Raw genomic sequence first — 25,509 nt, forward strand, 5'->3', positions numbered from 1 at the left:
GTTATTCCCTACTGTCATTTTACTCACCATGTTATTCCCTACTGTCATGTTACTCACCATGTTATTCCCTACTGTCATGTTACTCACCAGGTTATTCCCTACTGTCATGTTACTCACCATGTTATTCCCTACTGTCATGTTACTCACCATGTTATTCCCTACTGTCATGTTACTCACCATGTTATTCCCTACTGTCATTTTACTCACCAGGTTATTCCTTACTGTCATGTTACTCACCAGGTTATTCCTTACTGTCATGTTACTCTCCATGTTATTCCCTACTGTCATGGTACTCTCCATGTTATTCCCTACTGTCATGGTACTCTCCATGTTATTCCCTACTGTCATGGTACTCTCCATGTTATTCCCTACTGTCAAGTTACTCTCCATGTTATTCCCTACTGTCATGTTACTCTCCACGTTATTCCCTACTGTCATGGTACTCTGCATGTTATTCCCTACTGTCATGGTACTCTGCATGTTATTCCCTACTGTCATGTTACTCACCATGTTATTCCCTACTGTCATGTTACTCTCCAGGTTATTCCCTACTGTCATGTTACTCTCCATGTTATTCCCAACTGTCATGTTACTCACCATGTAATTCCCTACTGTCATGTTACTCTCGACGTTATTCCCAACTGTCATGTTACTCTCCATGTTATTCCCTTCTGTCATGTTACTCTCCACGTTATTCCCTCCTGTCATGTTACTCTCCACATTATTCCCTCCTGTCATTTTACTCTCCACGTTATTCCCTACTGTCATTTTACTCTCCACGTTATTCCCTACTGTCATGTTACTCCCCATGTTATTCCCTACTGTCCATTTTACTCACCATGTTATTCCCTACTGTCATTTTACTCACCACATTATTCCCCACTGTCATGTTACTCTCCACGTTATTCCCTCCTGTCATGTTACTCTCCACGTTATTCCCTATTGTCATGTTACTCACCATGTTATTCCCTACTGTCATGTTACTCACCATGTTATTCCCTACTGTCATGTTACTCACCATGTTATTCCCTACTGTCATGTTACTCACCAGGTTATTCCCTACTGTCATGTTACTCTCCATGTTATTCCCTACTGTCATGTTACTCACCATGTTATTCCCTACTGTCATGTTACTCACCACATTATTCCCTACTGTCATGGTACTCTGCATGTTATTCCCTACTGTCAAGTTACTCTCCATGTTATTCCCTACTGTCATGTTACTCTCCACGTTATTCCCTACTGTCATGGTACTCTGCATGTTATTCCCTACTGTCATGGTACTCTGCATGTTATTCCCTACTGTCATGTTACTCACCATGTTATTCCCTACTGTCATGGTACTCTGCATGTTATTCCCTACTGTCAAGTTACTCTCCATGTTATTCCCTACTGTCATGTTACTCTCCACGTTATTCCCAACTGTCATGGTACTCTGCATGTTATTCCCTACTGTCATGGTACTCTGCATGTTATTCCCTACTATCATGTTACTCACCATGTTATTCCCTAGTGTCATGTTACTCACCACATTATTCCCTACTGTCATGGTACTCTGCATGTTATTCCCTACTGTCATGTTACTCACCACGTTATTCCCTACTGTCATGTTACTCACCAGGTTATTCCTTACTGTCATGTTACTCTCCAGGTTATTCCCTACTGTCATGTTACTCTCCATGTCATTTCCCATCAGTCTGATTCCGCAGCCAAAAAGTCTAAATTAATTTTCTGTACAAATATATTTAGATAATTCTGTACCAAATTCTGCAAAGTCTTAAGCTTAGTTTTGGTAATTTCCTAGTTTAGCACCTGTTTGACTTATGGCAGGCTAGAACAGCTTATTGAAGTGATCAGGAGATCACTAGTGTAAACATGAAGTTATGCTATTTCAGTAACCAGTAATACAAGAGTCAACTTCACGTCAAGAGGACATAAATATTTGTTTACATGTAAAAAAAACATGATTTCAACTCACATGTTAAAATGGTACATTTCTGGACTGAGTGGGCAATATAGCGTGGATTGTTCTTGTCAGGTTATTCCTACTGACATTTTATTCCTATTGATGTGTTATTCCTACTGACATTTTATTCCTATTGATGTGTTATTCCTACTGACATTTTATTCCTATTGATGTGTTATTCCTACTGACATTTTATTCCTATTGATGTGTTATTCCTACAGACATGTATGGTTCCCTAATTGATGTAATATTCCTATTGACATGTATGGTTCCCTACTCACTCACTCACTCACACACGTGTGAAATCACAAAGAGATAACATGAGGAGACAACCCCCTGTTGTACCAGCACACCAGAGGTAGGTGACAATGTCCAGGGGAGTCCGTGTGAAATCACAAAGGGTTAACATGAGGAGAGTGAGTGAGTGAGTTTGATTTTACGCCGCTTTTAGCAATAGTCCAGCAACATTACAGTGGGGACACCAGAAATGGCCAGAATTGTACCCATGTCAAGAATCGAACTCAGATCTTTGGCGTGACGAGCGAAGGCTTAAACCACGAGGCCACATGACCGCCACTAACATGAGGAGATGGCCATCACCTGTTGTACCTGCTTCGAAGGGTAACACACACGGAACACACACAACAACATTGCAATGTAGCAATCACGTGGACAGTCACATGCAGGGTAACACACACGGAACACACACAACAACATTGCAATGTAGCAATCACGTGGACAGTCACATGCAGGGTAACACACACGGAACACACACAACAACATTGCAATGTAGCAATCACGTGGACAGTCACGTGCAGGGTAACACACACGGAACACACACAACAACATTGCAATGTAGCAATCACGTGGACAGTCACGTGCAGGGTAACACACACGGAACACACACAACAACATTGCAATGTAGCAATCACGTGGACAGTCACGTGCAGGGTAACACACACAGAACACACACAACAACATTGCAGTGTAGCAATCACGTGGACAGTCACGTGCAGGGTAACACACGGAACACACACAACAACATTGCAATGTAGCAATCACGTGGACAGTCACGTAGAGGGTAACACACATGGAACACACACAACAACATTGCAATGTAGCAATCACGTGGACAGTCACGTGCAGGGGAGCAATATGTAGCAACGATAGTGGTGCAACAGTACAATAAAACCTGACCTACAGCAGCAAGTGGCACAATAAAAACCTGAATACTGCAGTTCATAATCAAAATTACCAATCAAGAATTGATGGTCTGCATACGTGTTCAGGGCGCGCTGTACAAAACAACCTTAGCACTACGACTGTTGTAATTCTATGTTAAGGTACGGGAGATACGATCACCTTAGCACTACGACTGTTTTAAGTCTATGTTAAGGTATGGGAGTTACGATCACCTTAGCACTACGACTGTTTTAAGTCTTTGTTAACGTGTGGGAGTTACGATCACCATAGCACTACGACTGTTGTAAGTCTATGTTAAGGTATGGGAGTTACGATCACCTTAGCACTACGACTGTTGTAAGTCTATGTTAAGGTATGGGAGTTACGATCACCTTAGCACTACGACTGTTGTAAGTCTATGTTAAGGTATGGGAGTTACGATCACCATAGCGCTACAACTGTCGTAAGTCTATGTAAAGGTATGGGAGTTACGATCACCTTAGCACTACGACTGTTGTAAGTCTATGTTAAGGTATGGGAGTTACGATCACCTTAGCACTATGACTGTTGTAAGTCTATGTTAAGGTACAAGAGTTACGATCACCTTAGCACTACGACTGTTGTAAGTCTATGTTAAGGTACAGGAGTTACGATCACCTTAGCACTACGACTGTTGTAAGTCTATGTTAAGGTACGGGTGTTACGATCACCTTAGCACTACGACTGTTGTAAGTCTATGTTTAAGTCAGGAGTTAAGATCACCTTAGCACTACGACTGTTGTAAGTCTATGTTAAGGTACGGGTGTTACGATCACCTTAGTGCTAAGATAACTTTGTACAACGGCACAAAGGGAATAAGGGACTTCCGAAATGATTCACTGAAAGATTTTACAAAAGTCTTCATTTTTTTTCATCTAGACCTGCTCTGGCTGCAGCTAATGTCATTAAAAATTCCCAAAATGGAATTATGAATTTCCCAATTAAAGAGGTTTTGATGCTAAGTTTTATATTAATGCACTGAATGCAATCTTAAAATACAATGTTAAAATACGTCTGAATTTAAGAAAATACGAACTTTTAACAAATCCCGTCTTGGAACAAAATAGTGATACTTTTCCAAAATTGTCTGCCAAAATTCCTACTGATCCAAATAAAAAAAATGTTCATAATAATACCACATATTTATTGACAAAATATAGAGTTTTCGTTCTTGCTTCGTAAAGGTCAATCCTCTTGATCGCACGCAGTCCTCCGATATTGATCTTGTCCCTGACAGTTACCTATGACATTACACTAACAGATACTTACGTTTAATTGCTGGTATTGAATTGGTCATGTGACCATGATGGAGTATGTGAGAGCTACTTCCTGCGTGGCACAGACTGACTGTACATCTATTTGCTGCCCATCTCCTGACATATCTGCACGCTAATGTCAACATGGGCACTCATGGGTGCAAGTGGCATATAGTGGGAGACAGTTACGGAGCCGGACCCAACGGCAGAAGACAGGGACAGAGTAAGTAGTGGGGCAGGGAAATGATGGAGGCAAGAAGCAGGGGGGGCAGGGAAATGGTGGAGGCAAGAAGCAGGCGGCAGGGAAATGATGGAGGCAAGAAGCAGGGGGCAGGGAAATGATGGAGGCATGAAGCAGTGGGGGCAGGGAAATGATGGAGGCAAGAAGCAGGGGGGGCAGGGAAATGATGGAGGCAAGAAGCAGGGGGCAGGGAAATGATGGAGGCAAAAAGCAAGGGGCAGGGAAATGATGGAGGCATGAAGCAGGGGGGGCAGGGAAATGATGGAGGCAAGAAGCAGGGGGCAGGGAAATGATGGAGGCAAGAAGCAGGGGGGGGGGGGCAGATAAATGATGGAAGCAATTTGGAGGGGGCAGGGAAATGATGGAGGCTAGAAGCAGGGGGGAAGGGAAATGATGGAGGCTGGAGTGGAGGTCAGGCAATGGTGAGAGACACGGACTGCCTTGGATGGAAGAAGTGGAGGTCAGGCAATAGTGAGAGACAAGAGACACAGACTGCCTTGGATGGAAGAAGTGGAGGTCAGGCAATGGTGAGAGACACGGACTGCCTTGGATGGAAGAAGTGGAGGTCAGGCAATGGTGAGAGACACGGACTGCCTTGGATGGAAGAAGTGGAGGTCAGGCAATGGTGAGAGACACGGACTGCCTTGGATGGAAGAAGTGGAGGTCAGGCAATGGTGAGAGACACGGACTGCCTTGGATGGAAGAAGTGGAGGTCAGGCATTGGTGAGAGACACGGACTGCCTTGGATGGAAGAAGTGGAGGTCAGGCAATGGTGAGAGACAGAGACACGGACTGCCTTGGATGGAAGAAGTGGAGGTCAGGCAATTGTGAGAGACACGGACTGCCTTGGATGGAAGAAGTGGAGGTCAGGCAATAGTGAGAGACAGAGACACAGACTGCCTTGGATGGAAGATGCGAGAGATATGGACAGAAGTAGGGTGCTTTAAAACACTAGGCCATGAAAAGTACGGTCAGACTAGCCACAAGGGTACTCACCTTCACAGGACAGGCCGTGTGACGTGACCCCGGAGAGAGCCTCCCGACACACGTTGCAGTACGTAGGGCGTGCGTGGGAACAGGCGTACCAGTTGTGTTGCCCTGACATCATCTCTGTGTGACTAGTAGTACCCTGCTGTGGGAGGAAGAACAGACACATCATCAAGGGACAACACAAGCATTATGTCAGGGTGGGTGAATGTCAGGGTGGGTGAATGTCAGGGTGGGGTTGTGAGGGTGGGAGGTTTCTGAGTGGGAATGTCAGGGTGGGAGGTTTCGGGGTGAGAATGCCAGGGTGAGAATGTCAAGGTGGGGGGTTTCCAGGTGGGATTGTCAGGGTGGGAGGTTTCAGAGTGGGGTTGTGAGGGTGGGAGGTTTCAGAGTGGGATTGTGAGGGTGGGAGGTTTCAGGGTGGGAATATCAGGGTGGGAGGTTTCAGGGTGAGAATGTCAGGGTGGGAGGTTTCAGGATGGGATTGTCAGGGTGGGATTGTCAGGGTGGGAGGTTTCAGGATGGGAATGTCAGGGTGGGAGGTTTCAGAGTGGGGTTGTGAGGGTGGGAGGTTTCTGAGTGGGAATGTCAGGGTGGGAGGTTTCGGGGTGAGAATGCCAGGGTGAGAATGTCAAGGTGGGGGGTTTCCAGGTGGGATTGTCAGGGTGGGAGGTTTCAGAGTGGGGTTGTGAGGGTGGGAGGTTTCAGAGTGGGATTGTGAGGGTGGGAGGTTTCAGGGTGGGAATATCAGGGTGGGAGGTTTCAGGGTGAGAATGTCAGGGTGGGAGGTTTCAGGATGGGATTGTCAGGGTGGGATTGTCAGGGTGGGAGGTTTCAGGATGGGAATGTCAGGGTGGGAGGTTTCAGGGTGGGAATGTCAGGGTGGGAATGTCAGGGTGGGAGGTTTCGGGGTGAGAATGCCAGGGTGAGAATGTCAAGGTGGGGGGTTTCCAGGTGGGATTGTCAGGGTGGGAGGTTTCAAGGTGGGAATGTCAGGGTGGGAGGTTTCAGGGTGGGAATGTCAAGATGGGAGGTTTCAGGGTGGGAGGTTTCAAGGTGGGAATGTCAGGGTGGGAGGTTTCGGGGATGTCAGGGTGGGAGGTTTCAGGGTGGGAATATCAGGGTGGGAATGTCAGGGTGGGAGGTTTCAGGGTGGGAGGTTTCAGGGTGGGAATACATACATGAAACGAGTCTAGAAATCATGGTTCCACATATGGTCACATATCAAAAACAAAAGTGTTCAAACTGATGGCGATATAGATGCTACACCCAGGGCATACACTGTTAACTCTTAGTTGACAAACAACCAATCGTCATCTTTTCTACTGCTACCATCACTATCACTAGGCATAAGATAAAGTTCCCCAGAATAATGCTTCAATATCATAAATATATATCAGGGAATAAACTCAGGCATAACCCTACTTTAACAACATTAAATGTTCACCTACACTAACCAACCATGGCAGTGGACCGTACAAGATATATTTCACGTCCTTCAATATGTAAACCTAGAATAAACAACTTTAATACAATATTTCCTACTTGGACAACATCTAACAATAACCTACTCTTATCAACTCTGGCATTATATATTCCATACAAAAACACTTCAGTATTGTCAGATAAATCCTAGAAAATACAACTTTAATACAACCCTACCTCAACACCAGCAAACCAACACCTACCCTTTTCCCAACTCTGGAGCTATTCCACAGCATGTATATATTGTGTGGGTTGCGTTAGTGCAATCACACTCGGATAATAGGCAAACTTATCACCACTGCAGCCAGTGCAGCCACCCCACCCAGGGCGTGGTCACGATCCCCCACATGCCTAATTGGAAATGATGGAATAGAGCTCCATGGAGGGAGGTTACAGCATACCAGTCTATTCTTAACCATACTGTACATTTCACAGTGCTGACAGAAACAATTTCATGATGGATGACCAATGCAAATATCAACAATGGAATCAATATTGTTGTAGAAATGGCAAATGCATGCGGTTTTATTAAACTACAAAATGCACATTGATGCTGAATTGAAACTATTGGGTTGCACATCTAATGTAAACCGTGTTCCGTTAGGAAATAGATTCACATTAATTACGACATACAGTTCAAACTCAAGCACATTAGAAGCAAACTGAAATTATTAATGTACCAGAGCTCCAGATAAGCTTTTGGTGTTGTGGGTATTTTACCCATGCATTTTAAAATCATTGGGTATCAGTAATTCTATCTGGGTATTCAAATTTCTGTTACCCACTAGTTTTTACACATTTGGGTATTTAAGTGAAAAATTTAAAAACACTATTCATCAAGTCCCTGCAAACTGGTGTCGTGTGGTTTCGAGAGCTTTATAGGACTCAAAAATACCACAAAACTTCCACAAGAAAGTGTGATGGCAAATGATCATGATGTAACTGTCATCGTGGAGTTTGGCAAGGTTGACGGAATGCCCGGTTAAAATTTCAAAATAAGTTGCTGATTTGCTAATCGAATACGCAGGGTTACTTCACAATATTTTGATGATACGCACAAGTTGTATTTTTATAGCGTATCTGTAATGTTCGTTGCGTATTTGATACGCTTGGATTTTATTTGACTGCGTATTTCTGCATGTCTGATGAGTATTTTACGCAGATACGCAGCTTATCTGGAGCTCTGATGTACACAGCTTCACTGCTCTGAACACATGAAGCAAGACGTCCTATATTGCGAGTTAACTGTGAGATTTATGGCAATGTCTCAATACAGGTGTGACACAACATATTGCTTTGAGAAATGTACCTCCTCGCTGTAGTCTTACACTCTCCTCTATTTCACCTCTATCGAGGAGCTAACCATATGTGGCATATGTTAAAACATGTAAATAACATTTCACAATCTTGAAGAAAGTTCAAATGTTTCAAAACACATGTAAAAACACAAAAAACAACACGAAACTATAAGCTTATATATATTGTTCATCTAAATAACAATACACCAAACTAACCAAAAACTCAACTGTAACTTTTCATAAATCACATCAGATTTTGAGAATCCCTTAATTCAAATTTAGCCATCTGTTTCGCAATGGATTTGCGATTATGAACTAGGTGAAGACACCGGAGCACTTACACTTGCCTCTTCTTCATACACTGTATTGGTGGAGAACTCGGGCTCCACATCGAGTTCCGACTCCTCACCATAGTCGGGGTTATCCAGCCTTGAACAGGCACAAACAAAACAGCCTCGGAGGGACTGCAGCATTTTCAAATGATCAATGCTTTTATCACGGTTTCAGTCCAAGGTGCGGAAAAAGCTAACTGTCCATAGCATTTAACAGGTTTCTCCTCCAGTTAGGAAGCTGTTATGAAATATTAAAATGTCAAGTCAAATTTGAAAGAATTTTGTCCCATTCCGTTTCCTAAAATTGTTTGGATGGAATTTTTTATTCTTAGTTCTACTTTTAAACGCTTTGCTTGCAAATAATAGTTGCCATTTTATACCATACTAGGGATTGAGTGAGCAAGGTTTTACGCCGCTTTTAGCAATATTCCAGCAATATTACAGCGGGGGACACCAGTAATGGGCTTCACACATTGTACCCATGTCGGGAATTGAACCCCGGTCTTTGGCGTGACGAGCGAACGCATTAACCACTAGGCTCCCTGACCACCCCTTATATGATACTAACATGATGAAAGGATGAACGGATGACATTATGAAAGGATGAAAGGATGACATTATGAAAGGATGACATTATGAAAGGATGAAAGGATGACATTATGAAAGGATGAAAGGATGACATGAAAGGATGAAAGGATGACATAATGAAAGGATGACATTATGAAAGGATGAAATGATGAAAGGATGACATTATGAAAGGATGAAAGGATGACATGAAAGGATGACATTATGAAAGGATGAAATGATGAAAGGATGACATTATGAAAGGATGAAAGGATGACATGAAAGGATGACATAATGAAAGGATGACATTATGAAAGGATGAAATGATGAAAGGATGAAAGGATGAAAGGATGAAGAGATGAAGAGAGTCAATGATGAAGTATTTAGTTATTCTTTATGGTCGCTTCAGGATCTATTTCAAGTTCAGTTGACAAAAGCTATTATTGTTGGTTTTAACAGATACAGCTGATGATAATGCATTAAACAAATAAATGTATGTCTGAAAGATAATGAAACAGACGATATTTTCACACTACTAGGTGAGCTTCCCATCAACATATACTAGCCACAAAAAGAAACTGTCTGATAAAATCGTAAGCACCGTTTCCCTTATGGTGCACTACACAAACGTCAGGACTTGATAAACAAAATTATTTCGGAACTAAATAAATCCTGCAGGATTACAGAGTGAGTCTCATGTATATTCATCCTTACCATACAACAATATTATGTTCAACTTTTCTTCCAGATACCAAAATTCAGGCAGTTGTCATGATAAACATTTTCTCCACTGAGCAGACGGGATTGGTTCAGCACCTCTTTCAAAAGTATGTCAGCTTGATGTACGGGGACTTCACAGCGGCACAACTTGCAAATGTCTATCACTTTGTGAAACTAGGAAGCCAAGGTCATAGAGGTAAATATGGGATTCAAACCTGAGCAGTGGATCCTGGCAAGGTTAAGGGGATGCAACTCTGCAAGTTGCAGTAACTTGGACTGCAGGACCGATGGTTCTCCATTCACTGCCGACAATGAATGGAAAATCTTAAATGTTTTTTTTGTTTTGAGACTCTAACACCACAAAATGATTCATACTCACAGTAAAAAATGGAGATATAAGGTTATTTCACTGAACTAGTTGCCGGATCAGTGCAACACGCTTGCCCAGCTTATTAAACCTATTGATCTACAGCTGTAAATGCACTCAAGCCACTCTATCAACAAGCATTCCTATCTGGCACACAAATATGTCGTGATCACCTTCCAATGTGATTACATGCTTATTGAGCGTTTTACTTGTACATCAAGGAATTCTGCTATGCAGCCAGATTTGAACCAGGCAAACCCAGGCCCAGTCGCACTGAACCACACGAGGGGACCAGCACACAAACCTCCTCCCTGACTGCCACCATCTCCTACCTAAACCACCTCCGACACAAGAGTGAAACATTAGTGCTTACACAGCTTAGCGCAGTATTACCTTGACATCATGGCATGTCAGCTTAATGGAAGGACAATCCACAGACGCAGGTCTAAGACATATACAGGGGTGAAAGGCACTAGTATCATAAGGACTAGTAGACATTTGCCATGGATTTTCTACATGTTATCATTACAAGGACTAGTGAACTAAAAATGTTAATTTCTACCACTGCCACCCAATTCTTTCATATACTACTCAAAAGAAGTTAAGGACACTCAATTCTTTCATATTACTATATAATATGAATGAATCGGTCCTTAACGTTTTTTTATGTAGTATATAACGATGCACCAACATTACTCCTGCGCTCTGCACTTAAAGTATTGCCTGATTGGAACACTATTCACATACTGTCAATGAGATCATTATGGAAACACCAGTATCAGTACCGGTTACAGCCAGTTTCAATTAGAATTCAATAAAACACCGTAAACTTGAACATGTTTTGTCCCCCGAGGCCTAAGGCTACATCAAACTCACATTTAAAACATTACACATCCAAAACAATTTAGCATTAACATACTCATTACAAATTACTTCCCTAAAACACATTCAACATATGTAAAAATCAACACCTATCTGTAAACGAGCATCCCCTACAACACAACTCCCAGTGTGTTCTACTGACTCGAAATCACCAGTGACAGTTACTAGTTGTGTCTGTCAGGGCACAAAAAGGACAGAAAACTTCAACACATTTATTACCCTAACAAATCAAACATTCTCGGTTAAGATTTTAACTCGTTGTGAGCCAGAAGTCACAAAGGACTAAATTGCAACACAATCTCAGTCGCAATCCCTGCAATGAAGAACAGGCTATGTGCGGCCAGGGTAAGTCAGCCTCTACTCATTGTAGAAAAACTGTCTATTCAACTCATTCATTCCGCATTTTTATAGCAATGTTAAATACACAGCTTCACTCACAGCCTTACAAACTGTAATCACAGCGGCACGATTTCTTTTTAACGTTGCCTTATGACTCAGAAATGCTGAATGGGCAGTCCAAAATAACCTGACATTAACCGATATCATAATACATTTACAAAACAGACAGTGAAGGAAAGACAGGGCTGAGCCTGGGTCTAATCTGACGTTTGCCGACTTTGATAACGTTGAATGGTCTATAGTGTCTGACGTTTTTGTGAGTGCATGAAAATTTCACCTTTTCTGATTGCTAAATGTTTGTTTTCAATATGAATCACATTCATTAAATGAATTACATACACCTGGGTTGTTTAGGAGCACAAACAAACATCTTTAACAGAGATAGGAATGATCGGAATGAGTGCATTTACTAACTTCATCAGTTATAATTTTAATTCTATTGTATAAACAGATTACCTTGTCCCCACTATCCTCTACCAACTGTCACGTACATCAATTCCTTCCTTAGTGTATACCAACCTTATCGTGTCCCTTCGGGCTTCACAAAAATATCATTATACATTAGGCTAAAAAAATAATAGTCTTGGTTCTCAGGTACCCCCAGCATCATCACGTATCGTTTTTATTTCCATTTTCAAAACAAAACAGAAATATTTAAATATTCCATGTCTTGAATACACCATCCTGGCAGTGAAATGCTACAATACTTAAGAACAACATGATTTCGCCAAAATTATTGTAATAAAATTTGATTACATACTAGCCAAAAAAACACCTTCCACCCGCCCTTTATTTTCTAAAGCCATTGCCTGAGAACCAATAGCTGTACTTTTTTAAGCCTTATACTTAAAACAGAGTCCAGATATTTGTACTTGTCAACTACTTGACGCACACAAGACCTTTCGCCGCTCAACGACTTCAGGTGTAATGAGAATGTTACGGTATTTGTGACATCATAATGCCTATAGCATATTATCACGCTATTATCCCTAACTATGATGTCATAGGCATTATGACATCAAAAACATAACATTGGCTGTCGCCTATGACTACATTTACGTCTGCCTCTATTGTCACTAACTGTTACGTCTTAGGCATCATGTAATATATAAGAGATGGGAGTCATTCATGTACAGTAGCACAGACATCAAAAGTATCGTGTTATAATCACACAACACAAATTGTTCTCCTACATGTTTCAGTTTGACGAATTGTTCTCCTCATGTTTCAGTTTTATCTTCGACCTGTGAAGATCCTGGGTAGAATAGGTTTTCAGCAACCCATGCTTGCCACAAAAGGAGACTATGCTTGTCATAAGAGGCGACTAACAGGATCGGATGATCAGGCTAGCTGACTTGGTTGATGCATGTCATCAATCCAAATTGCGTGGCTTGATGCTCATGATGTCAATCACTGGGTTGTCTGGTCCAGACTCGGTTATTCACAGACCGCCGTCAAATAGCTGGAATATTGCTGAGTGCGGCGTTAAACAACAAACCATGGAGTTATCACCCCTGTATCTACTGACCATGTGGAGTAATATTTCCTTCAGAATGTAGAAAATGGGTATTGCTTGCACAATCAGTGTCAAACACTTTAGCTTCCAATACGCCGCAATACCTTTCACAGTACAGATATATGTATCGCAATATTTTGCAATACAATTTTGTGCAAAGACAACCCTTGTAGTAGTAGCAATGACTGCTATGAATGGACAATACCTGTGTCTACCAAGAATAGCAACTCTCTCAGTGACCCCTAGTCATGTGTCATTGAGCAATATTATGGCGGGAACACCAGAACTGGCTTCACACACTGTACCTATGTGGGGAATCGGACCCAGGTCTTCGGTGCGACGAGCGATCCGCTTTAACCACAAAGCCACCTCACTGCCCCCTTGTGTCACTGAACCCAGTCAACATTGAGCAATGCTCACTCTATCAACCACTAGTCCGATATGCAGCAGGGCTGGAACGAGTCCAGATTTACTACCCGGGTACCCACACCCCTAGTACCCGACTCTACCCGGGTTTCAAAAGATAGGTACTAACTGTCCGATTGAGAATAGTTTGACAATAGCCCTGGAAAAATATATTTAGATACATGTATTTATAAACCAATCAGGTCATGCATATACACTGAAGTTGACTGAAGTTTTATTAAACATATATGTCATGAAGAAATGCGAACATAAGTGACTTTTGTAACCATGTAGTTATAGTGATTTTTTGTCATGAAACAATATATCACGTGATAACTACAGGTCCGGGGAGTCTTGTGGGTACCCGGGGCATACTCAGTACCCACCCGGCCCGAGTATCCGAGTTACCCAGCCCAGCCCTTATATGCAGCAACGTTTACCGTATTCGACGTAATAAGCTCCCTGCTTTAATAAGCACCCACTGCGATATTTGCTAATATATTGGCAAGTGAACAATCCCAATTAGCACCCCTTCCGATTGATCAATGTAGACATTTATTCATGTATAATATGCACTCGTGTGTTATATGTCCCCTTAATTATGGGCAATTAAATTCTGGAAAAATATATTTGTCGTATATATTTATAGCCTTATATATTTCAGACTGTCAGAATAAACCATGAAATTTACGATCTTTCAACTTTGTTCTTTTTCACCAAAATATATTCTAATAAGAGACCCCTATTTCTAATTTTGAGAGCGCCTTAGGCGCTTATTACGTTGAATACGGTATCTGCAAGATTACAGACTTTGACACAAAGTAACATTCATTCACCCACCTCCTGTTCTCTCCGCCATGATATTGCTGGAATATTGCTAAAAGCGGCGTAAAACCAAAACTCACTCACTCACTCCTGTTCTCTACCCAGTGAAATAACTAAATATTTGATTATCTATGTTCTAAGAGCTGAACATAATATTAACACATCACTATCTGAAAATGCCAAGTCCACACATACATGCTTACAGAGTATTTCCCTAGCAAATGAGCTCAACTTACTTGGTCAAACACAAGAATAATCAATGAAACATCTTATACACCCTTGATCTGATTGCTTGTCTGCCTCAGACATGTTCCAACTCCACCAAAAGCCCATCCAATCACACTGTTCTGGAGGTTGTTTCTGGGCATTTAATCACTTGAAAGTTGTTCAGAACGTACTATTTGAAAAAATATCTTGGTCAACATATCACATGACAGTCAAACATTTTGGGGTAATTGGCCAGTCTTTTCCAGTCCTAGCAATCATAAATGGCAGCTAGGCTTGACACCACTAAATAACAATAAACTGAAAATGCCATCTCTCAAAGGAACTATTTACAAAACATTAAACACATTCCTTAATATTTTGTCAACTTTGTTCTGACTCCGAAATCTTATCTACAAATAGTCTTTCACCAGTTTCCGAATGGTGATGTTAAAAGGTTTTCAGGATGGGTCAAGACTCTTCCTAGTTTGGGGGTGGGGCTGCAAACCTTGCATCCAGCTAAATGAACTTTTCTGGTGATATAGTTCAAGACAATAAATAATGGCTCTAATGGAACAAATTCCCTGCATACTTTCTTGACAGTTTCAATTCTCCTTTATGTTATGGGAATTCATGTTAGACTGTGTCCAAGTTGACTGTGGCATCACACCCAGATGGTGCTAACACTATCAACCACTGGTTTGGATACTGCTATATGACATTCAGGCCTTGACTTGTGTGCTAGTCGGGGCAACCTTGGTCAACCTTGACCACTTCTTAAAGGGCAAGTTCACACGGAAATGAACCTTTTTTTCTTGTACTTTTTCCACATTAAAAGTGTTAACATAGAAGTGTCATAGACAAAAATATAAAAACATCATATTTAATTAACATATTTTTTGCACTAAAACGATTTATATTTTTCACATTTACCAAGTGTTCTATTTCCATAACAAAAACACAATGGCTTATGTCCCTTGCAATATGACGTCATTGGTGCCAATTGATAAACATTATGACGTCATCATGCTTTGTTAGAGCCGCTTCACGTGGTGTAGGTACAGTTTTGTGATTCTAGCATCTCAGATGCCAGCCAGAATTGTGTTATGCTGAGTCACCACTGCGCCGGAGTGTGTCGTAGACCATGTTGTTTTACCGCAAACTGGTCCCTGATATCTTTTGCGTTGAGAATAGACAGGGACCCAGTTGAATTGGCACCAATTACGTCATAATCTAAGGGGGATAACTCAGGCCTATTTCGCTCGTAAAACGAAGGCCTCATAACGGCATATCACTTTCACACTATTGTGAGCTTCCTACTTTCACTGTGAAAAAATATGAGTGTATATTTTCAAACACAGATACTAACTAATTCTAAAATTGCGTTTTGTTTAGAAAAAGAAAGAAAGTGATTTTTGCGTGTACACTTCCCCTTTAAGACAACCATAGTTGAACCGTTGAAGAGAGCATAAATGTCCCTATCCAAAACACAAATAGGCATCTCCAGAAGTGCCTATGGACAGAAAGAGACAATTTCAATGATCCCATTGTAACACACTGTAAGACACTGTATTCATCCCCTAAGTACCCACTGACCAACTTCTGGACCAATCAGTACATAATCTTGATAAGCATCAAGTACTTAGCCCCAAAATTCCCGTGAAGATCCAGGTTAAGAATAGGTCTTTGGAAACTAATGCTCGCTGTAAAAGGCGACTATCGGAATCGAGTGTTCAGGCTCCCTGACTTGGTTGATGCATGTCATTGTATCCCCAATGCATGGATCAATGCTCATGATGTCAATCACTGGATTGTCTGGTCATATCTTCCTACAGAAACACAGCATTGTAGAATGGGTTGCCTGGCAACTATTATCAAAGTTTAGTTCGGTTAAAAGCACTTTGAACAGTATTCCAGTTATATAACAGCATGTCGGCCTAAGAAGGGAGGAAAGACTAAAGTGATGCAGGTCTTGGACATCTGCCATGGTACATGGTGCTGACAAACCTAGAAACATATCAGGACGAAAACCCACGAGCATTGGGTTCTGGCGTGCCCAAGGGATGAAACTCTGCACAGCCATTTACGGCACCTTAGACAAATGGGCCAACCATGCCCCCTCAATCTCTGACAAGTTAAAGTCATTGTTAAAGGTATTAATAAGCCCCCCCTTTTGTCAATTGTCTAAGCCCCTGAAATGCTTATCATAGCCAGTGATGGTACTGTCCGGTGGAGTGGGTTCAGCCTGACCATCCCATTGAATATGCTTTGTAGTGATAACATCCCCGTGTAAAACAACACTTCAACACTATGCCCTGACCATCCCATGCATGAACCTACCTCTGCGACACAACTACACTCCCACTCCAGTTTTGAATGTTTCATATCCATCGACTACTTCCTAGTCCTGTTTGATTATACAGAATGTTGTAAAGTGAGTGAGTTGGGTTTAACGCCGCTTTTAATACCATTCCAGTTATATCACGGCATGTCAGCTTAATGTGGAAGCAAAGCCCGAAGTGATGCAGGTCTCAGACGTTTACCACTTCGGTGAAACCCACAAGCATGGGTATGGTGCTGACAAACCTAGAAACATAATCAGGGCAAACCGGAAATCGAACCCACAATCATAAGTTTCTGGCATGCTCAAGGGACGCAACTCTGCACAGAATGTTTTAAAGAGAGTATGGGTTTATATTTTTAATCTGACTATTGATTGTGGGAATCATTTATGCTCAATGATAATAGTCGTCTGATTCTGTTGAATAATCAAAACCTCCTCACCATAGCGACTTTGACAAGTAAGTGAATGAATGAATGAATGAATGAACGAATGATCGAATGAATGAATGAATGAATGAATGAATGATCAAATGAATGAATGAATGAATGAATGAATGAATGAATGAATGAATGAATGAATGCACAACATTACAGTTTTTCAAATTTTTCATACAAATTATATGACATACACTACTTTAGTATCAAAACAAAATTCCTCTACATGCAACCAACCATACTGGACACACACTGTATTTGTTTCAGCAGTCAGTATGAGTTGTACGGAGGTTCATCCTCATTTCATCATTTCAACAAATCAAAATTCTCGTTAACAAGTAAACTTGATACATATTTTCCAGTTAACGTGAATGACCTACATGAATGACAGACCCCCAGCGTTACAACTCACTATACATGCTGTTCCTATGTCGTACTATACACATATACAGGCCGGCTGACCAAGCCTCCAAACCGTAGCTGTTGCTATAATGGTGTCCAGTATATCGCGTCCAGTATATCCGTTGATCCGTGCCGTGACGGACAGTCCCATCTCATAACGTTATCAAGGAAGCTCCACGATTCCGTTCAGTCGATTGTGACAAACAGGCCGACACATTCACAAGCGCAGCTATAAAACTTCCTTTTAACTCAAAAGCAGGAAGTGTGTACTTTGATAACACCACCCCTCCACCTTTGTTTGGATTGTCCCATATCAGTAATACATATCTTTGATAAAAGGCTATACCACTGCTGAGATTAGGGGGGTCAAGTCTACAAATAGTTCACTTGACGGCTGTGTCTACAAGGCTGTGACGGAGTAATTCAAGATTGAGATAGCTGTAAATTGTTCCTTAAGACGTGTCCTCTACATGTACCCAGCCAGGTAGAATTCCACCCTACACCCTCTCCTCCTGTCCATGTACCACCTGCACCCCCCTCTCCTTTATACAGATGCCCCAGGGGTGTTAGATGTTACCTTGCAGTCCTCTCTATCAGCTTACAGCAACTTAAGATACAGAGAAATAGAATAAACAAAGACAAACATCACCATGGTAAATCTACAAATAATGATATATGTCTTTACTTAACTCATGGCTGTATGTTTTCCTTATATACTAGTTAGTGAGTAATTTGGGTTTAACGCTGCTTTGAACAGTATTCCAGTTATATCACGGCATGTGTGCTTAATGGGAGAGGAAAGCCTGCTACGCCTGATTGCTAGAGTCCCGTCAATGGACAACATTTTTCAGCTTGTTTGGGGACATACCAAGAGTGTTAGAAGCTTGTTGCAAGTATTTATTATAATATTAATGGCATAAAATAGTTTCCTTCTCACTGAAAGATGTCATACATCTTAAAAATCAACTGTTTCACATCAGCTGAGTAGCGCATCTTGTCAGTCAACAACGACAAATAGCATGTGTAGTACGTGTTTGTGCTGTTCCTTCTACCATTGTGCCCCCTCCGTTCAATCCTGTATAGCATGTGTAGTACGTGTTTGTGCTGTTCCTTCTACCATTGTGCCCCCTCCGTTCAATCCTATATAGCATGTGCAGTATGTGTTTGTGCTGTTCCTTCTACCATTGTGCCCCCTCCGTTCAATCCTATATAGCATGTGTAGTACGTGTTTGTGCTGTTCCTTCTACTGTTGTGTCCCCTCTGTTTAAGAGGTCAACTTGTACACATAACAACATGATAGTTTCATAAACAACTTTTTCCAGTGATTGTAACAGTGTTTACAATAGACATTGGCCGTAGGCCCTAGGCCGACAGATTTGTTCTCGGGCTGATCTCGAGCAAATGTCATAAACATACCCTTCATATTTATAAACAGTAGGATGAGACCTTCTAAATGACATGTAGTCGCAAAGATGTTTTACAAGCTGATAATTTCCTGATAAATGTAGGCTTCATCAATGTCTCTGGGAACTCGGTGATAGCAGTAAAAGCTTCTGGATGACTGGTTATATCTTGCAATTTATATTGCCAGAGTCTCCACAGTCACTAGCCTTCTCTAGACACTCTCCGACACTCCGACTTGTCCTCAGTACAAGTTACTAGCGTCAGGCTAGCAGACTAGCGTGACTTGTTCTCAGCACAAGTTACTAGTGTCAGGCTAGCAGACTAGCGGGACTTGTTCTCAGCACAAGTTACTAGTGTCAGGCTAGCAGACTAGTGTGACTTGTCCTCAGCACAAGTAACTAGTGTCAGGCTAGCAGACTAGCGGGACTTATTCTCAGCACAAGTTACTAGTGTCAGGCTAGCAGACTAGCGTGACTTGTTCTCAGCACAAGTTACTAGTGTCAGGCTAGCAGACTAGCGGGACTTGTTCTCAGCACAAGTTACTAGTGTCAGGCTAGCAGACTAGTGTGACTTGTCCTCAGCACAAGTAACTAGTGTCAGGCTAGCAGACTAGCGGGACTTATTCTCAGCACAAGTTACTAGTGTCAGGCTAGCAGACTAGCGTGACTTGTTCTCAGCACAAGTTACTAGTGTCAGGCTAGCAGACTAGCGGGACTTGTTCTCAGTACAAGTTACTAGTGTCAGGCTAGCAGACTAGCGGGACTTGTTCTCAGCACAAGTTACTAGTGTCAGGCTAGCAGACTAGCGGGACTTGTTCTCAGCACAAGTTACTAGTGTCAGGCTAGCAGACTAGCGGGAATTTGGAAGGCTGCATGAGAGTCCACTAGCACCGCCTCAAACATTATTGTCCAGCATATCACTGTCATAATTGTCAACATGCCAGCTTACAAACCACCATACAGTATTTGAACAGGTGAACACCAGAACCCTACACGACCAGAACCCTACACGACCAGAACCCCACACGACCAGACCCTACACGACCAGACCCTACACGACCAGACCCCACACGGCCAGACCCTTCACGACCAGATCCTACATGACCAGACCCTACATGACCAGACCCCTACATGACCAGACCCTACACGACCAGAGCCTACACGACCAGACCCTACATGACCAGAACCCTACCTCACCAGACCCCACACGACCAGACCCTACACAACCAGACCCTACACATAAGTCATAATACCTCATAGCCCCAGGTTACAACTCAACTAAAGAAACAGAGAGAGAGAGAGACATTCCATGGAAAGTAAATATGACACACAACGCTCTAGCTCTTGTATGTCTGTACAAATCAATGGCCGACCAGCTCCCGACATCGTGATGAAGGTATTAGCTGTCAGGGTGTGGCAATGTTTGCCTCCACTGGCTGCTGCATAGCGGTTGCCGCCGGTGACAGTGGCACAGGTAGGTGTGTGCATGTACCAGCACTCAAAGCACAACTCCAGGATGGACAGGCGGACTAGAACTGCTTCGTCACGCTGCAACAATCCTACCCTGAGGCAATTCTAGGTATCATTCAATTACAAAGTCACGTCTATCCCATGTTTCAGACAACTACAAAGTCATGTCTATCCCATGTTTCAGACAATTACAAAGTCACGTCTGTCCAATGTTTCAGACAATTACAAAGTCATGTCTATCCCATGTTTCAGACAATTACAAAGTCATCTCAATCCCACATTTCAGACAATTACAAAGTCATGTCAATCCCATGTTTCGGACAATTACAAAAACACTTTGGTGTCATGTTTCAGACAATTACAACAAAGTCACGTCTGTCCCATGTTTCAGACAATTACAAAGTCATGTCTATCCCATGTTTCAGACAATTACAAAGTCACGTCTGTCCCATGTTTCAGACAACTACAAAGTCATGTCTATCCCATGTTTCAGACAATTACAAAGTCACGTCTGTCCCATGTTTCAGACAATTACAAAGTCATGTCTGTCCCATGTTTCAGACAATTACAACAAAGTCACGTCTATCCCACGTTTCAGACAATTACAAAGTCATGGATATCCCATGTTTCAGACAATGACAAAGTCACGTCTATCCCACGTTTCAGACAATTACAAAGTCATGGATATCCCATGTTTCAGACAATGACAAAGTCACGTCTATCCCACGTTTCAGACAATTACAAAGTCATGGATATCCCATGTTTCAGACAATGACAAAGTCAAGCCTATTCCATGTTTCAGACAATTACAAAGTCATGGATATCCCATGTTTCAGACAATTACAAAGTCATGGATATCCCATGTTTCAGACAATGACAAAACCAATCACATCCTTGATTAGATTCTGCATGCCGTATGATATTCCATAGTGGTAGATCAAGACTCATCACCAATCTGACTGCATGTATTCAATGCAGTGTACGTTTGACTGGACACAATAGGAAGACCCACGGAGAGTCTCCAGGACTCACAAATAGACAAAATCAAGTGTTGCACAATAATTGTGAATCTTGTTCTAAGCTTGAATTGTTCTCTGCAGTAAGGGATAAATTTTCATATAATAACTGGATTCGATTAATTGATGTAACATCATTTCGAATTAATATCTTGAATTTTCTTGGATCCAATGATCGACTTATGATTAAAACAGGCAGATACCATAATATACCAAGACATGAACGTTTCTGTCCCCTCTGTGTTGTAAGTGCTATCGAAGATGAGTTCCCCTTTTGTATGGTGTGTCTGTTTTATCTTGATCTGCGGTCTAATCTCATACCCAATCATTATCACATGTTTCCAAGTCGTGAGAAAATGTCATTATTATTCAGCTCGACTAATCAAAGTATTTGCAACAATTTAGCAAAGTATGTATTTCTTGCTGTTAAGAAACATAATTCCATTTTCAAGGGAATACATGTGTCATATAATTAACTCCAATAGTAACAGTTTGAACACTGCATTGTAAATCTTATAATTCAGCGCTCTGTCATATTTGTATGCCATCCTACTCTGCACGTGTATAATGGGCCGGTGGCCTCATTACCTGAATAAAAGCATCAATAGACAGACCAAGGTATATCCCTCCCGTTGTATACAGCCGGTGTCAAAGCTAAATGAGAGTATTAACATATGGCAGCCAATGCAATGACATTTATTTTTTCACCTGCAGAACAAAACCAAATTATCGAAATTAAAATGTAAAATTACAGCTAATCTATTACAATTCATTCACACATGTACAAAGAAAAATCCAAATCAAGACAAGCTATTAGAGGCAAATAACCACCATCTTCTAAGAACATCCAAAACACAAGGAATGGTATCGACAGCAACTTCTTCATCTACTTGAGATGTGGTTACAATGGTGGTAACTTATCCATAGAGTAGAAGCTTGTTTTGGTTTGTTTATTGCTTTACTCAATAATTGCAGCTGTACCATGTCGACCAGTATCGAATCTTTACCCAGACAAACAAGTGCCCCACTCAACAACATAGCAGCTGTACCATGTCGACCAGTATTGAATCTGGATCAGACAAACAAGTGCCCCACTCAACAACACTGCAGCTGTACCATGTCGACCAGTATCGAATCTGGATCAGACAAACAAGTGCCCCACTCAACAACATAGCAGCTGTACCATGTCGACCAGTATTGAATCTGGATCAGACAAACAAGTGCCCCACTCAACAACATAGCAGCTGTACCATGTCGACCAGTATTGAATCTGGATCAGACAAACAAGTGCCCCACTCAACAACATAGCAGCTGTACCATGTGGACCAGTATCGAATCTGGACCAGACAAACCAGTGCCATACTCAACAACATTGCAGCTGTACGATGGTGACCAGTATCGAATCTGGATCAGACAAACAAGTGCCCCACTCAACAACATTGCAGCTGTACGATGTCGACCAGTATTGAATCTGGACCAGACAAACCAGTGCCCCTCTCAACAACATTGCAGCTGTACCATGTCGACCAGTATCGAATCTGGACCAGACAAACCAGTGCCCCACTCAACAACATTGCAGCTGTACGATGTCGACCAGTATCAAATCTGGATCAGACAAACCAGTGACTGATGCAGTAACAATCAAGCAAGTAACTCCAAGTCTGAGCAACTGATACTGTATGTTGCCTATTACAACAAGCATAGGTTGCTAGGGATCAATACTGTCGGTGGACCCCGTTACACATTTAGGAGTGGACACATCCTGTTCATACAGCATACCTTCTGGATGACACCCACTCTAATGGGGCACCATGACACCCACACCACTGGGGCACCATGACACCCACACCACTGGGGCACCATGACACCCACACCACTGGGGCACCATGACACCCACACCACTGGGGCACCATGACACCCACACCACTGGGGCACCTTGACACCCGCTCTACTGGGGCACCATGACACCCACACCACTGGGGCACCATGACACCCACACCACTGGGGCACTATTACACCCACTCTACTAGGGCACCACGACACCCACACCACTGGGGCACCATGACACCCACACCACTGGGGCACCATGACACCCACTCTACTGGGGCACCATGACACCCACACCACTGGGGCACCATGACACCCACACCACTGGGGCACCATGACACCCACACCACTGGGGCACCATGACACCCACACCACTGGGGCACCATGACACCCACACCACTGGGGCACCATGACACCCACACCACTGGGGCACCATGACACCCACACCACTGGGGCACCATGACACCCACTCTACTGGGGCACCATGACACCCACACCACTGGGGCACCATGACACCCACACCACTGGGGCACCATGACACCCACACCACTGGGGCACCATTACACCCACTCTAATGGGGCACCATGACACCCACACCACTGGGGCACCATGACACCCACACCACTGGGGCACCATGACACCCACTCTAATGGAGCACCATGACACCCACACCACTGGGGCACCATGACACCCACACCACTGGGGCACCATGACACCCACTCTAATGGGGCACCATGACACCCACACCACTGGGGCACCATGACACCCACACCATTGGGGCACCATGACACCCACTCTACTGGGGCACCATGACACCCACTCTTCCGGGGCACCATGACACCCACACCACTGGGGCACCATGACACCCACACCACTGGGGCACCATGACACCCACACCACTGGGGCACCATGACACCCACTCTACTGGGGCACCATGACACTCACTCTACTAGGGCACCATGACACCCACTCTAATGGGGCACCATGACACCCACTCTACTAGGGCACCATGACACCCACTCTACTGGGGCACCATGACACCCACACTACTGGGGCACCATGACACCCACTCTACTGGGGCACCATGACACCCACTCTACTAGGGCACCATGACACCCACACCACTGGGGCACCATGACACTCACACCACTAGGGCACCATGACACCCACTCTACTGGGGCACCATGACATCCACACCACTGGGGCACCATGACACCCACTCTACTGGGGCACCATGACACTCACTCTACTAGGGCACCATGACACCCACACCACTGGGGCACCATTACACCCACTCTACTAGGGCACCATGACACCCACTCTAATGGGGCACCATGACACCCACTCTACTAGGGCACCATGACACCCACACCACTGGGGCACCATGACACCCACACCACTGGGGCACCATCACACTCACACCACTGGGGCACCATGACACCCACTCTAATGGGGCACCATGACACCCACTCTACTGGGGCACCATGACACCCACACCACTGGGGCACCATGACACCCACACCATTGGGGCACCATGACACCCACTCTACTGGGGCACCATGACACCCACTCTACTGGGGCACCATGACACCCACACCACTGGGGCACCATGACACCCACACCACTGGGGCACCATGACACCCACACCACTGGGGCACCATGACACCCACACCACTGGGGCACCATGACACCCACACCACTGGGGCACCATAACACCCACACCATTGGGGCACCACGACACCCACTCTACTGGGGCACCATGACACCCACACCACTGGGGCACCATGACACCCACACCACTGGGGCACCACGACACCCACACCACTGGGGCACCATGACACCCACACCACTGGGGCACCATGACACCCACACCACTGGGGCACCATGACACCCACACCACTGGGGCACCATGACACCCACACCATTGGGGCACCATGACACCCAC

At 43.4% G+C, this 25,509-nt stretch overlaps 1 protein-coding gene across 14 annotated transcripts in view; it reads right to left on the minus strand.

Annotated features, from left to right (window-relative positions):
- LOC139448410 (diacylglycerol kinase delta-like) overlaps positions 1 to 25,509 on the minus strand; it is a 176,421-nt gene that overhangs the window by 44,673 nt on the left and 106,239 nt on the right. For 10 of the 14 annotated variants that reach the window (XM_071229954.1, XM_071229951.1, XM_071229953.1 and 7 more), the window contains one exon: positions 5,681 to 5,816. In XM_071229954.1, the coding sequence (XP_071086055.1) occupies positions 5,681 to 5,816 (136 nt within the window). Of the gene's footprint in view, positions 1 to 5,680; positions 5,817 to 8,795; positions 9,025 to 17,858; positions 18,056 to 25,509 lie in introns of those variants that run through there. The other 4 variants (XM_071229964.1, XM_071229952.1, XM_071229957.1 and 1 more) reach the window with 3 other exon arrangements.

This window comes from Haliotis cracherodii, unplaced genomic scaffold (assembly GCF_022045235.1).
Source record: "Haliotis cracherodii isolate W230 unplaced genomic scaffold, xgHalCrac1.p SCAF_7, whole genome shotgun sequence".
Taxonomy (NCBI): Eukaryota; Metazoa; Mollusca; class Gastropoda; order Lepetellida; family Haliotidae; genus Haliotis; species Haliotis cracherodii.